The sequence below is a fragment of the Neofelis nebulosa genome, chromosome 12 (genome assembly GCF_028018385.1).
Source record: "Neofelis nebulosa isolate mNeoNeb1 chromosome 12, mNeoNeb1.pri, whole genome shotgun sequence".
NCBI lineage: Eukaryota > Metazoa > Chordata > Mammalia > Carnivora > Felidae > Neofelis > Neofelis nebulosa.
Window position 1 is genome coordinate 31,153,613 of NC_080793.1, and position 13,693 is coordinate 31,167,305.

Consider the following 13,693-nt stretch of genomic DNA (forward strand, 5'->3'; position numbering starts at 1 on the left):
ACCTAGCACAGTGCCTGGCACATAGTACTGTTGATGAATCCATGAGTGAATGGGGGAGGTGTTGTTTTTAGTATCTTTGTTCATGTGTTTTCATGAATAAGAAATCCTTTAGTTAGCATGTCAAGTCTTGTGTGCAAATGTGCCTTCTAAAATGTATCTTAAATGTAGTTGACACTCATCTTGCTTACACCGTGAACTGTCTCAAAAACAGTTTTTACATAATTTGCAAAGTACACATTTTATCTCGGTTCCTGTACAACTCAACACATATTCTTAATTAGTGAGATAATTGGGAGCTTTTACTAAAGTGATAAGTTACCTCAATGCAAATTCACTAATGAGCTTCATTCTTTCAAGCAGAGTGGTGTCTTGGGAGGTGTACTGATAAAAAAAACATGGATACCTGACTGCTTTGTTAAACAGCCCACACGAAAGGCATGGTGCTAAACTAGGTTCTCACGCAGAGTGAGATCCAAGCCCTTACCATACATGACAAAGCTATTGTAATATTCTTCTAAGTGGTCTCCTGGTCACCATCTCTTCCTTTCTATATGCACAGTGTACCTGTCTCTAGATCAATATTAACAATGCAGACCTCTGGTTATATCCATTACTCTGCTCAGAAGTCTTCACGGGTCCCCTTTTCCTATTAAATAAAATCCAGTCTCATAAAATGGACATGGAAAACCTCTACAGTCTAGTTGCAGTCTGCTTTTCCTACATTATTTTCTCATATTTTTCTACCCTGGTCTCTAATTAGATTGTTCCGCCTTCTACCCGTTGTTATATTTTCCACCTCCCTACCTTTCCTCAGAACATTCTGGAAGCCGGAAGTTTTATTTAGAATTCATTTCTAGGCTAGAGCAGTAGTGTGATCAGCACAGAGTGTGGTGATATTATTGGTCCCTGTGACTCAGGCTCTAAATTTCTGTTGAAAGAATTTAAGATCACATTTCTCTTTTTTAATACCCACATTGCTATCTGGGCTTACACTGAGTTGCTATTCAGCTAAATACTCCAGGACTTATATATGTGACCTTCCATCAAACTGAGTTTCACACATTCTTGGTGTGGTTTGTGTGCTAAATGCAACGCTATACATTTGGTGCCTTAAAATCACTACTTTTCTTTTTGAAGAATATATATCTCCTGCCTCTGCCATCTCTTCTCCACTTACACTGCTCTTACCTTAGCTTTTGCCACCTTAAGCCCCTTATGAAGCTAGCAGAGAGAGAAGCAAGAGAAAGAGGGAAGGAGCATTATTCCCACATAATGAAAGTGTGCTCAGCCCCCTCCTTCTTATAGATCATTGCCTATATAGCTGACTGGGGAAAAAAAAAAAAACTTTTTAAAATCAAATCTGATGGTCATGCCCTTCCCCAGATAAAATCTCTGCAATGGCTCCCCATTACCTTCATCATAACCTCAGACCTTTTGAAATTCATTTCCCACCTTCATCTCCAGCCTTATTTCACACCACTTATCATCACGCAGCTTGCACTCTGTGGCTTTTGCACACACATCTCCCTGAGTGAATAGCATCAGTCCCCAGCTTCTCTTCCTGGCTAACTATTCTTTCTTACAGACTCAACTCTGGCACCTCCTCCCCTAAGATTTCCTATCATCTCTACAGTAGAATGTGCAAGTGCCTTTGCTCTCTGTTCCAATGGCACCCAGATTTACCTCTAACATGACACTCATTATACTGGTTGAGCATTGCCTGTTTGCTTTTCTTTCTCCCCATTGGTAGACTTTAAGGTCCTTGAGAATGAGTGTGCCTTTCATCTCTGTAACTCTAATGTTAAGAACAGTGCTTTTATCAGTTTCTCTTGCCAATAAAGTTATTCCCGATTTTTCTTTTTCTTGTTCATCCAAGAAGAATGTAGGGCAGAATAAAAAGGAACATGATAGAAACTGATTTAAGCAAGAGTAAGATTTCACCCTTTTAATTTTTTTAACTAGTATAGGGAGGCACTGAAACTTTGCTACACACTCTTATTACATTACAAAGAATACATAGTGAGGGTGACTATAACTAAAAGCTATCAGTGAGATTATTTTAATTTGCCTTCTCCATTAAACGGAAATAAAATAGACAGATGATCTGTAAATGGGGATTCTCTGAGACCCAATTTCTTGGTGTCAGTTGCATAATGAAGCAGGCACTGGGTTTTCTGGCCTGGGAAAATTGAAGACATTTAGATGCAGATTGATTAGTCTTTCTGTGAGAAATGAATGCCTCGGAGACAACTGAGCATTGCCCTTCAGTTACGGCCATATTGAATGTGACTTAACATATTGATGAAACATACTTTTTACTGCAATGAGAGTTACATAATCTCTGAAAGATTTCTTTTCGGAGATGATTTAAGTATGTATTTTTTCAGTGGCAGTCCTTCAAGGGTCCATCCAGCTAAAAATCTATACTCATTAAGCCCCAGATATTCTTAAAATAGTAAAGGGCGTCTCCTACAACTCCAGATTTACTTTCCTGATCAACAAATTGACCAGATGAAATTAACCTATTTACTACAAACCATTTTGTTCCCTAGGCTGTCAGCATGTATGTGTGTGTGCGCACGTGTGTGTGTGTGTGTGTGTGTGTGTGTGAACACAGCTAATAGTAGATTGCTCATTAAAAACACAACTGTAGTCACCCTTTATAGTACCTAGGTAATTATCGATTGATTGATTTGTATATTTTAATGATTTGGTTCCTACTTCTCTAAAGAAACATAAAACTATTTTAAAATCTAAGATAACTGAGACTTCATTACTTGTTGCAAAATAGAATTTATTCTAACTGGTAGAGTCCCACCGGGGAGTGCTAACATGAATAATTAACCATTACATGCAGCCTACCAAAATGAGCAGTTTCATTGCATTTAGTGATAGTAGCAATCTCAAAATGTGATTTACATTTATATCTCTAATGAAAATTAGTACATTCTTCACACTTTCTGATTTTTCTATGCCCCTTCTGTGGCAGCATAACTTCTTACTACTTGTGTTTGCATTTGTCAATTACTGAGTAATGCTGGTGGCAGGTAATGGATGAATGTGTTTTGTCGAGAACCTAGACTTGTATCCTCTGATTCCTCAAAAAAACCTCTATGTTATATTCCACGTTTCATTGTAATTCCTTTTAGTTTAACATAGGTCTTGGGTAACCTCTATGAGTTTCTCATAATGCAGTACTTTGTGTCTCCAACAAGAGAAATCCTATTAGATGATAGGGAAAAGTGACCTGGGGACAGCCTTGATTGAAAAAACTTGAATGACATTAAATAATAGCTACCATATCCAAAACATTCACCTTGTGTAAAAAGGTGTGGTATATATTTTACATGCATTATTTCCAACTCTTGTAGTGGAGGAAGTACTATTTTCCCCATTTTGCTGAAGACAAAACTGAATCTTAAGAGTTTAGTAAATTGGTCTCCAAGGACAATGCTAGAAGGTGGCTGGACCAAAATTCAAACAGAGATTATGTGTCTGACGTTAAAGTCTAGGCTTTTCTTCTGTCACAGGCCATAATTAAGAGTACAAAAGTGCCCAAGCTTGTATGTTACCTTGTAGTGCCTTATCTTCCCAGACTGTGACCAAGCATTTTCCTGTCTTGCCCATATCAGAACATACTTGACAGTGTCTGGTTTCAGGGTTAGGAATCAGGATATCATTCACTTGGTAATTTTCCTTTCTTTGACTTGGGCAGAGAAGCTCTCTCCAGAGCCAGAGCCAATTGTTTTTCTCTAATGACTTAGAGGGAGGGCAGCCTGAGGCTATCCTGAGATCTGCAAGTCTATTTATCATCTTTCACTTTGTTCCATGGATGATATCCAACATGCCTGCTGCTTTGACTGGCCTCATGGGGACAAATGTGTTCCACTCTGAAAAGAGAAGTATTGAAAGTATAATTTGGCTGTTTTCTGGAATTACGGATGCAGTTTTTAAGTAATTATAAAAGTATAAGCATACTTATTAAAACTCATTCCCTGCACCAAAAAAAATTTGGTGAGCTGATTTCATTGCAACAGAATATAGTGAAGAGTAGAAATGAAACATGTTAAAGATGCTGAGAACCTCCATAGCTTAGAAAGTTGTAAGAATATAGAATAAACAGTTTACAACGGGAAACAATTAACACATCCCTTAACTGAGAATAAAGGTATCTGGAGTAAGACCAAGAGCCAAGCACCTAACCCAGATGTTAGAACCTGAGGGTGAGATCTCATTTGCTCAGTGAAATAGGACTCTTTTCTTAGAAGGAGTCCAATTTATTAATTCCAGAAGAAGTTACAGGCAATGCCTTTAAAAAATTTAGAGTTTCTTTTTATTAAGATAGGGAAGCAAAGATGAGCACTGTTTCCTGTCTTTGGCCTCACCTCTCTTCCTTACTTTTTGCCTTTGCTCCTCTCTGCCAGGTTTCTAGCTAACACCACTTTCAGAGGCCTCAGTGGTTCCATCAGAGTAAAAGGTTCCACTATCATCAGCTCAGAAAACAACTTTTTCATCTGGAATCTGCAACATGACCCCATGGGAAAGCCAATGTGGACCCGCCTGGGCAGATGGCAAGGGGGGAAGATTGTCATGGACTATGGAATATGGCCAGAGCAGGCCCAGAGGCACAAAACCCACTTCCAACATCCAAGTAAACTACACCTGAGAGTGGTTACCCTGATCGAGCATCCATTTGTCTTCACGCGGGAGGTAGATGATGAAGGCTTGTGTCCTGCTGGCCAACTCTGTCTAAACCCCTTGACTAATGACTCTTCTGTATTGGACGGCCTTTTTAGCAGCCTCCATAGCAGTAATGATACAGTGCCCATCAAATTCAAGAAGTGCTGCTATGGATATTGCATTGATCTGCTGGAAAAGCTAGCGGAAGACATGAACTTTGACTTTGACCTCTATATTGTTGGGGATGGCAAGTATGGAGCCTGGAAAAATGGGCACTGGACTGGGCTGGTGGGTGATCTTCTGAGTGGGTCAGCCCACCTGGCAGTCACTTCCTTCAGCATCAATACTGCACGAAGCCAGGTGATCGATTTTACTAGCCCTTTCTTTTCCACCAGCTTGGGCATCTTAGTGAGGACCCGAGACACAGCGGCTCCCATTGGAGCCTTCATGTGGCCACTCCACTGGACAATGTGGCTGGGGATTTTTGTGGCTCTGCACATCACTGCCATCTTCCTCACTCTGTATGAATGGAAGAGCCCCTTTGGTATGACTCCCAAGGGGCGAAATAGAAGTAAAGTCTTCTCCTTCTCTTCAGCCTTGAATGTCTGTTACGCCCTCTTGTTTGGTAGAACAGCAGCCATCAAACCCCCCAAATGCTGGACTGGCAGGTTTCTAATGAACCTTTGGGCCATTTTCTGTATGTTTTGCCTCTCTACATACACGGCAAACTTGGCTGCTGTCATGGTAGGCGAGAAGATCTATGAAGAGCTTTCTGGAATACACGATCCTAAGGTAATACTCCTTTTTACTCTAGCTTTCTTTATCACCCATTATAACTCCATATATTGTGTCTTAAGCTGTGGTATGTCTGTGTTCTTTCATCTAACACAAGAATATTCTCTCAGCCATCTATAGAGACCAAGAACTAAATTAAATATTTTATTGTTTTACTGAATGAGACAAAAAAAGTGAGGGGGTTCTGGGGTGTTTGTGCTAGAGAAGGTCTTTTTGTAAGAGCGTCTATTAGTAAGTTTCTCTTGTGTTATTTGTGCATCTGACAGAATGTCCATCAAAGAATAGACTTACAAAGTATTTTTACCCAACGCAGACTGCAAAAACTGGTTTATTACTTCTCTTGGGAATTAATGAAAATAAATAGTAGGATCTGTGTTTTAAATTGTAAAGAAAAGTTAGAATCAAAGAGAGTTAAAATTAAAGAATTAACACAGAACTCAATGGGCATAGAATAAGGAGTACTAAACTAACTGAAGTGGCAAGATTAGTTATGAACAGGGTGTCTTTACACAATACGGAAAGCTGTACAGCTGGCCACCTTGGCTGAGGGAATGATGCCAGCAGTCACATTATAATGTCCAAGGACATTCAAAGAAGTATATCTATTCTAGGCTGCCTTTGATATCCTAGATATCTACCTGACCCTAAGGGTTGAAGGGAGGAGATGGATGGAGTTCGGGCAAATAGGTAAAGCAGTGGTGATACTCAAGGAGAGCCATATTTGTGTTCTCTCTGGATTAAAACAGGACCCCTTCCAGTGACTAGGAGTATGGAGAACCTAGTCCAACCTGACTCGTAGTGAGGAGGTGGTTGTCAGGGTTGAAGGAAATTGGAGTAAGACCCAAGGGAGCACTACAGTCCTGACAGGGAACGGAATTCAGAGCCAGGACAAGAGTGTTCCAATGTACACGACCCACCTAGGAGAGATTAGAGAAAGTTGTAATTCAGTGGGCGTTCCTGGGATACACTGTATTTAAAACAACTTGAGCTCAGCTGAGCATTTCAAATTGGGAAATACTCATGCCTTTTCAGATACTCCTTTCACACCAAGTCTCAAGGTATTGAACCTTTACTATAAATTTATATTAAACATTTATTTTTTTTAGTTTTTTTAGTGTTTTATTTATTTTTGAGGGAGAGTTGGAGTGTGAGTGGGGCAGGGGCAGAGAGAGATGGAGACACAGAATCCAAAGCAGGCTGTGGGCAGGGAGAAGGGCACTTGTTGGGCTGAGCACTGGGTGTTGTAGGGAAACCAATTTGACAATAAATTATATTTAAAAAATAAAATCAGAGAGAAATTAAAAAAACAAAAAAAACAAAGCAGGCTCCAGGATAAGCTGTCAGCACAGAGCCCAACGCAGGGCTCGAACTCATGAACCGTGAGATCATGACCTGAGCCAAATCAGATGCTTAAGCGACTGAGCCACCCAGGCGCCCCTCCATTAAACATTTAAAATTAATTTCATAGATCACCAACATATAAGACATTTGTAACTGTCTTTATCAAATGATGGAGTGGCCCAGAGGGCTGGTGGCAGCTTTAGAGAATTCTCATAAATGGTTTGTACTAAGATATATGGTCTGTTCTGCAAACAAATGTACATGAGAAACTTGACCCATACACTGCAAACCTCCTGGTAAGTGACATGAACCTCATGAGAAGGTTCAACAAACAATGGCTTACTGATTAGGCAAGGAACTGCATTGCCTTTTAATTCACACTCAGGGTTTTAGGTTAGGAGCTGGAATTTAGTGAACACCAATAAGTCTGTAGCATAAGTAAATGTGTCACCCTTAAGAGAGATTTTCATGATGCTTCAGCATTTGTGCTTTGCAGTGGTATTAGCAGCCTCTGTTTATTCTTTGCCTGACTAGACCTGTAGATCTCCCAAAGATTCATTGTCTTGTTAGAGGCTTACCTAGATTTTTTACATGAATCTTGCCAATGTGATGCTTAAATTACAAACTCAGAGTGGGAACCATTCAATCCAATCTAGTACAAAAAACAAACTAATATATGGCTGTCATGAAGATTCCAGACCATTATCTAACGTAAAAAGGTGAAGACAATACTGACTAAAGTTTCATTAATCAAAACCAAGGATTATCAGAATGAAGTCATGGATCCTGTGTGCGAGAAGCCTGAAGCAATGATTATTTTAGGGGATTAAATAAAAAAACACGAAGATAAACTGTACACGGCAGTAAAACAGTTTCTTTAAGCAAAAAGAGACACTCATTCCATCCCCAACTCCACCAGAATAAAAGGTGAAGTTTTTATAAATCTAACCCCACCCCCAAGACAAAGTGAGCAGAACTAGACAAAGCCGACTTTGTGTTATAGCTAGTGAGTTCTTAATGCAGTGAGACAAGCCTAAATCTAAAATGCTTTCAATTTGAGATAATAAATGAATTTCCACGAAAGTTCCCCCCAGTAATATGTTTCTTCCCTAGTGTTGTTTCTATGTTGCAAAGTCTCACATTTATAGGTTTTGGTCACATGAAGATACCCAGGTTATTTAACTAAGCAGTACTTGACATTCTGGACTTTGGGAGAATGACATTAGTGACAGAATTGTTCAGTTTTCATCCAGATATGTGGTATTATGCAAATGATAGAATGTCTTCACCCTCCCACAGAGAGATATGATTAAAATCATTTTCATGCCCTTTCAGTCATCAGCATTCATTCTTAAGTGTATTGCAGTTACTCACGGGCACTTTTCGTCCTACCGATGCTAAGCTCTTTAGGGGACTTATCTTTTTCTTGTACTAAATGATGTCAAGAAATTCAGAAGTAAATAAGACCGGTATAGGAGAAAACAACTTAGAAAGTTGTAAACATGCTGAAGTTTAAAAACATGAAGTACTGTCAAAGTTCAAGGAAAGGGTGATCACCTTCCACTTTAGTATACCAAAGGAAAGCTTAATTAACAAGATAAAAATGTGTGCTTATTCTTGAAAAACGCTTGGAAGTTGGACATGTATGGTGCCAAGGACATAGGAATGGTCATTCCAAGCAAAGCAACAGAATGAACTACTTTGAGGTGCAAAGTACAAGGCACAATCAGGATATACTGAGGAGTTCAATTTAGCCATAGCATATGTTCCATGAAACGAAGGAGGTGAAGTCCTCGTCTAAAAGTTAAGTTCAGTGGCGCCTGAGTGGCTCAGTTGGTTGAGCGTCCAACTTCGGCTCAGGTAGTGATCTCACGGTTTATGAGTTCAAGCCCTGCCTGCATTGGGCTCATTGCTGTCAGTGTGGAGCCCACTTCGGATCCTCTGCCCCCATCTCTTTCTTCCCCTCCCCCCTCAGAATAAAATAAACATTAAAAAATAATAATAAAAATTAAGTTCACTTGAGATAACAGAAGATCTCTGACATCACATCAAGCTAAGACAGGTGAACTTCACCTGACAGTAGAGATCTACTGACATTTAAAAAAAAAATTTTTTTTAATGTTTATTTATATTTGAGAGAGAGAGAGACAGTGAGCAAGCAGGGGAGGGGCAGAGAAAGAGAGACATAATCTGAAGCAAATCTCAGAGCCCAACGTAGGGCTCTAACTCCCAAGCTGTGAGATCATGACCTGAGCCAAAGTCGGACGCTCAACCGAACGAGCCACCCAGGCTCCCCATTCACTGACGTTCTTGAACAATAGAATAGTAGAGTGGAACAGTATCCATTTAGGAGGATGGTTGCTCTGGCAGCAGCATGTAAATAAGATTAGAAGAGAAAGACAATGAATAGAGTTGAAGTTGTAGCTATAGTCACTGATAGAAGACAGATACAAGAAATATGGTGGTGATCAAATCACTAGGACTTGACAGTTAACTGAGTGTGAGAAGCAACAGAGTCTCCTTCAAAGTTGCAGGTCTGAGTGTCTGACATGGCAGTACCATTCAAGGAAGCAGAAAAGGCAAGTCGTGGACTAGAAAATACAGTGATCAGTTCAGTTTCATACGTGGCATTTTAAAATCTGTTTTGGACACTCAGGCAACATGCAGCAGGCCTTTGGAAGCCTGAGTTCAGGAGTGAGATTGAAAGCTGGTGGGACTCCTGGCCAGAAGGTGATCCTGTGTATTAAAGCCTAAGAGAGTATGAGATTCCCAAGGGGGAAGGTGGTAAGGAGAAAAATTGCTATTTGAAGGAAAGCAACAGGCATAAAGGAGTCCCAGGCTGTTAGAGAAGAGGATTTGAGGAGAGACAAGGTAGAAAATAAGGAGATAAGGTGCCCTGTAATGAAGTCACACAGACCCCTCTTTCTGTAGCTTGAATTTTTACTTTTTTGAGGTGAAGATTGATATTATCCTACCTGCCATGTCTAGCTTCTTGCTAGTGTTATCAGAGAGGACAAGGGCCGACCAGCACCCAGTCCAAACCGTGAGAATTATTAGTGTGTGCGTGGGTGTGTTTTATGTCTGATGAAACTGGGTTTATATGGTTTGCTTTTTCCTGGTATTTTTCCAGACTCCATTTTCACTTTTCCAATTCACTTGGTGGCATTTTAGTCCAGATAAGTGAAAACATGTCATCTACATAAAAGTCACATAGAAGTGACTTTTAGTTCAGATAAGTGAAAACATGTCATTTACAAAGAAGTCTGAGTTTTCTTGGGACATTTGTGTGTCTGCTGTATGGTGTATTGGTCACCCTCTGAAGATTCTTCCACCCCCAACTCACTATCTTACTTCTTTTCATCTCCTTTTGTGCTCCTCATTTGCTAGATGTTAAGACAGCCCACATTATACCTTGCTGCCATTTTCATCCCAGTTGCAATCTTCTGGCTCAGTTAATTCACCTCAGACAGATTTCAGTGTGCCTCCACATGAATGCTCTTTTCCTTCTCCAACTCTTCTTTAGTTACCTCAGGATAATCTCCCCATGCCTCCCTGTTATAGTTGTGTGCCTGAACACTTTGAGAATTCTACCTCTCAGACTCTTATAGAAGCACCTTATGAAGAAACATGCTCCTAGGAATAGATGTCTTCAGCTCTTAGAGGCCGTGTAAGCCCCCAGATCTGAAAAAGGGACTCCCCAAAGTTCCATCTCTTCTTTCCTTTTCCTCTTACCATTCCCTTGCATTATAACGTTTTAAATTATAATAATAGTGGTGTTTTGTAAGTGGTTTCTATTTCTCGCCCCAAATTTTGACTACATCTTTTTTTTTTTAAACAAAAAAATGTCCATCTTGGAATCCAAAAACCACTTATAAAAGTGTTTGGATGAAAACCTATTGACTTAAAAAGTGAGATTTGTGATCTGTATTTATATACAACCCATCAGTAAATTGAGCCCTGGCCACATAAGTATTTGTTTCCATGATATTAGATAACTTAGAGCGAATGTAATGGCACCATATTTCTTCGTGGTCATAATTGTTTAGCATGCTGGCTATACATTTATCACAATTAATAAAACTGTTAAGAGCGTGAGTATTTTATCACCATCTCAGAATTGAGATTCACTGGCTTCAACGAACTATTTGAATCAATTAAAAATTAAAAGCAAAATGCTGGGCAGAACAGACCAGTTTATGATTCACTACATGTTACAGTAGCCGGGGCAGGTTAGAATACTTCTTTTTTTTTCTGACTGGGGTTGGAGGGAAGAAATCATCTTGTTGCTGGTTGCTCCCATAGCTAACCCCAAGGAAGAGGGACTGAACTGCTGTGCAAATGAAATTCAAAAGGATGGTTCTATCTTCACTTAACTGTTTTTGCCAGAATAATTTATTTTACACTAAAAGTAATATATGTAGCTTCTCCCAGCCTCCCACCGACTCTTCTGGGAAGCAAGCTCCATGCTTCAAAGCGGGTGGGTTCTTGAAGCATGGGACCATGAAAGCTAGAATTTATGAGTGATATATTTAATAGAGCTTACATGGGTATTTCTCCGACATAAAACTAGCACTATTCATTATAGGCAATGCAGAAAATAGAGTAAGGCAGACAGATGGAAGCAAATACCCATTGCCTCATCATCCAGTTATTTCCTCTTAGCATTTTGAGATGATTGACAGGTGGATAGAAACCACAGTATTATTTTTATCCAGCAAAGTCTTCATCTGGGCCTGTGATCTAAGGTGCAGAATTAGACGTTCTTAGAACCTTCCAGCCATTGACATTCAATCTGCAGAGATACCAGACAAGATGAGAAAATCCCTTCACAAATCACAAAGCACACTAATAAATGAAGCCTCCCCTCATAGAGTTGAGTGGGCCCAGTTGAAAGGATACATAAGCATTCGAAATGAACTATTTGCTGATTTTCATGGACCTTCTAGCTCTTTTCCAGCTTCTCACATACAATGCCCCCTTAACTCCGTGTGTCTTAAAAAAACAAAAAGTCAGCTCCATAGAGGAAATAAGAGGCTAGTGTCATTTTTGTACAGGCAGATGATGGTGCTGCTTAGGAAATACAGTCCTGGCCTGGTGAACATTCAAGTAAATATTAATAATTAAATAGACCTGCTGTGAAGGCAAGAGCAAACTTTAACCAGAAATATTAAAGGACACTCTCGAAGTCCTAGTAGGAAATGATGAGCATTTCCCAAAATAATAAAAACCACCTTTATTGATCTTCATATAACAGCATGTGCCTGCCCAATAAAACATATGAATTCATGTAATAAAAGCTGGCCTTGAACAAAGGAGGGATGCCAGAACTCCAAGGCAAACAAGACTGAAAATGGAGTTTGAGACGACGGGAAAGAAAACTGAGCCACACCAAAGCATTCATTCGTTCTTTCTCTAATTCAGCTAGTAACAGTAACTTCTGTTCCAGGCACCAGGCTAGGTGGCTGGGAATTTAGCAGCGAGAAAACAGACGCTGCCTTTGCCACATGGAGTTTAGTGGGAAAGAAAGACATCAATCAAGGGAGCACATAAATCAGCTAGTGATGTAAACTGTGTTAAGTTACTGCAAAATAAAATGCAATAGAATCTGAGCCTCACAGGAGACCTGATCTGAATGGGGAATCTCAGCCTCCAGTCTGGCTGAGATCTGAAGGATGTAAATGAGCTAACAAGGAGCCAGAGAGGGTATTAGGAGAAGAGCACCTCAGGGTGACATGGCAGCGTGTGGAGAAGCCCCAAGATCAGAGGGAGAGAACCACAGTCGTGACTACTCCGTCATGAGCTACGAGATTGGAAAGCCAGGAAAAGGGGGACAAGAGTAGGACAAGAAATAGGCAGAGGGGACGGTCCTTCTAGAGAGAAAACCTCTTAAAAGAAGAAAATTCTGAGAACGCTATAGTCTGAGAAGAGCTGCACTTCCCACGGGTTCCATGTACTTCCAGTTAGAAAACATAAGAGACACATCCCATTCACTCTGGCAGCAGAAACCCATAATAGATCAGGGAAGTGTTCTCTATGAGAATTGCATTAAAACACTTTCTAATGTACAAAACACAACATGGTTTGGATAAAAAATAGAACGTGCTGATGGTTGCACCTATCTTGCACATACTAAAACCTATCCAATTATACACTCTAAATGGGTGAATTGTATGGTATGTGAATTGTATGTATCTCAGTAAGGTCGTTTTAATAAATTATAAATTAATAAGCAAACTGCCATATTACTGAATTGGAAGACTGAATATTTAGAGATGGTAAATTTCTGCTTGATTAGTTAATAGGTTGTAAAGCAAATCCAATTAAAATCCCCAAAAGACATTTTTGTTGACTTGTTTGTTGCTGAATCTTCTAAAATACATATTGTTAGGGTGGCCAGTGACATGCATGACAAAGAGTAGAACAACAAGCAGGGCAGAGTTTATTCCCTCTCCAAGGGAGGAGAGGAGCCAGATATCTAGAGAAATGTTGCCCCAAGTTTCTGTGAGACTGAGCCTTTTTTTTTTTTTTCTTTTTAAGAGAGTGTGTTCCTGCACACCCGCCAGTGGTGGAGAGGCAGAGAAAGAGGGAGAGAGAGAATCCCAAGCAGGCTCCACTCCCAGTGTGGAGTCCCACTGGGGGCTCAATCTCACAACCGTGAGATCATTACCTGAGCTGAAATCAAGAGTCGGCCCCTTTAAGCACCTGGGTGGCTCAGTCGGTTAAGCGTCCGACTTCGGCTCAGGTCATGATCTTGTGGTTCATGAGTTCGAGCCCTGCATCAGGCTCTTGCTGACAGCGCAGAGCCTGGAGCCTGCTTCGGATTCTGTGTCTCTCTCCCTCTCTGTCTCTCTCAAAGATGACTAATCGTTTAAAAAGA

The 13,693-nt window shown here is 40.2% G+C and overlaps 1 protein-coding gene across 1 annotated transcript in view; it reads left to right on the forward strand.

The window, feature by feature from the left end:
- GRIN3A (glutamate ionotropic receptor NMDA type subunit 3A) overlaps window positions 1-13,693 on the forward strand; it is a 171,933-nt gene that overhangs the window by 67,249 nt on the left and 90,991 nt on the right. The window contains exon 3 of the mRNA XM_058694726.1: window positions 4,425-5,472. Coding sequence (XP_058550709.1) covers window positions 4,425-5,472 — 1,048 coding nt within the window. The remainder of the gene's footprint in view (window positions 1-4,424; window positions 5,473-13,693) is intronic.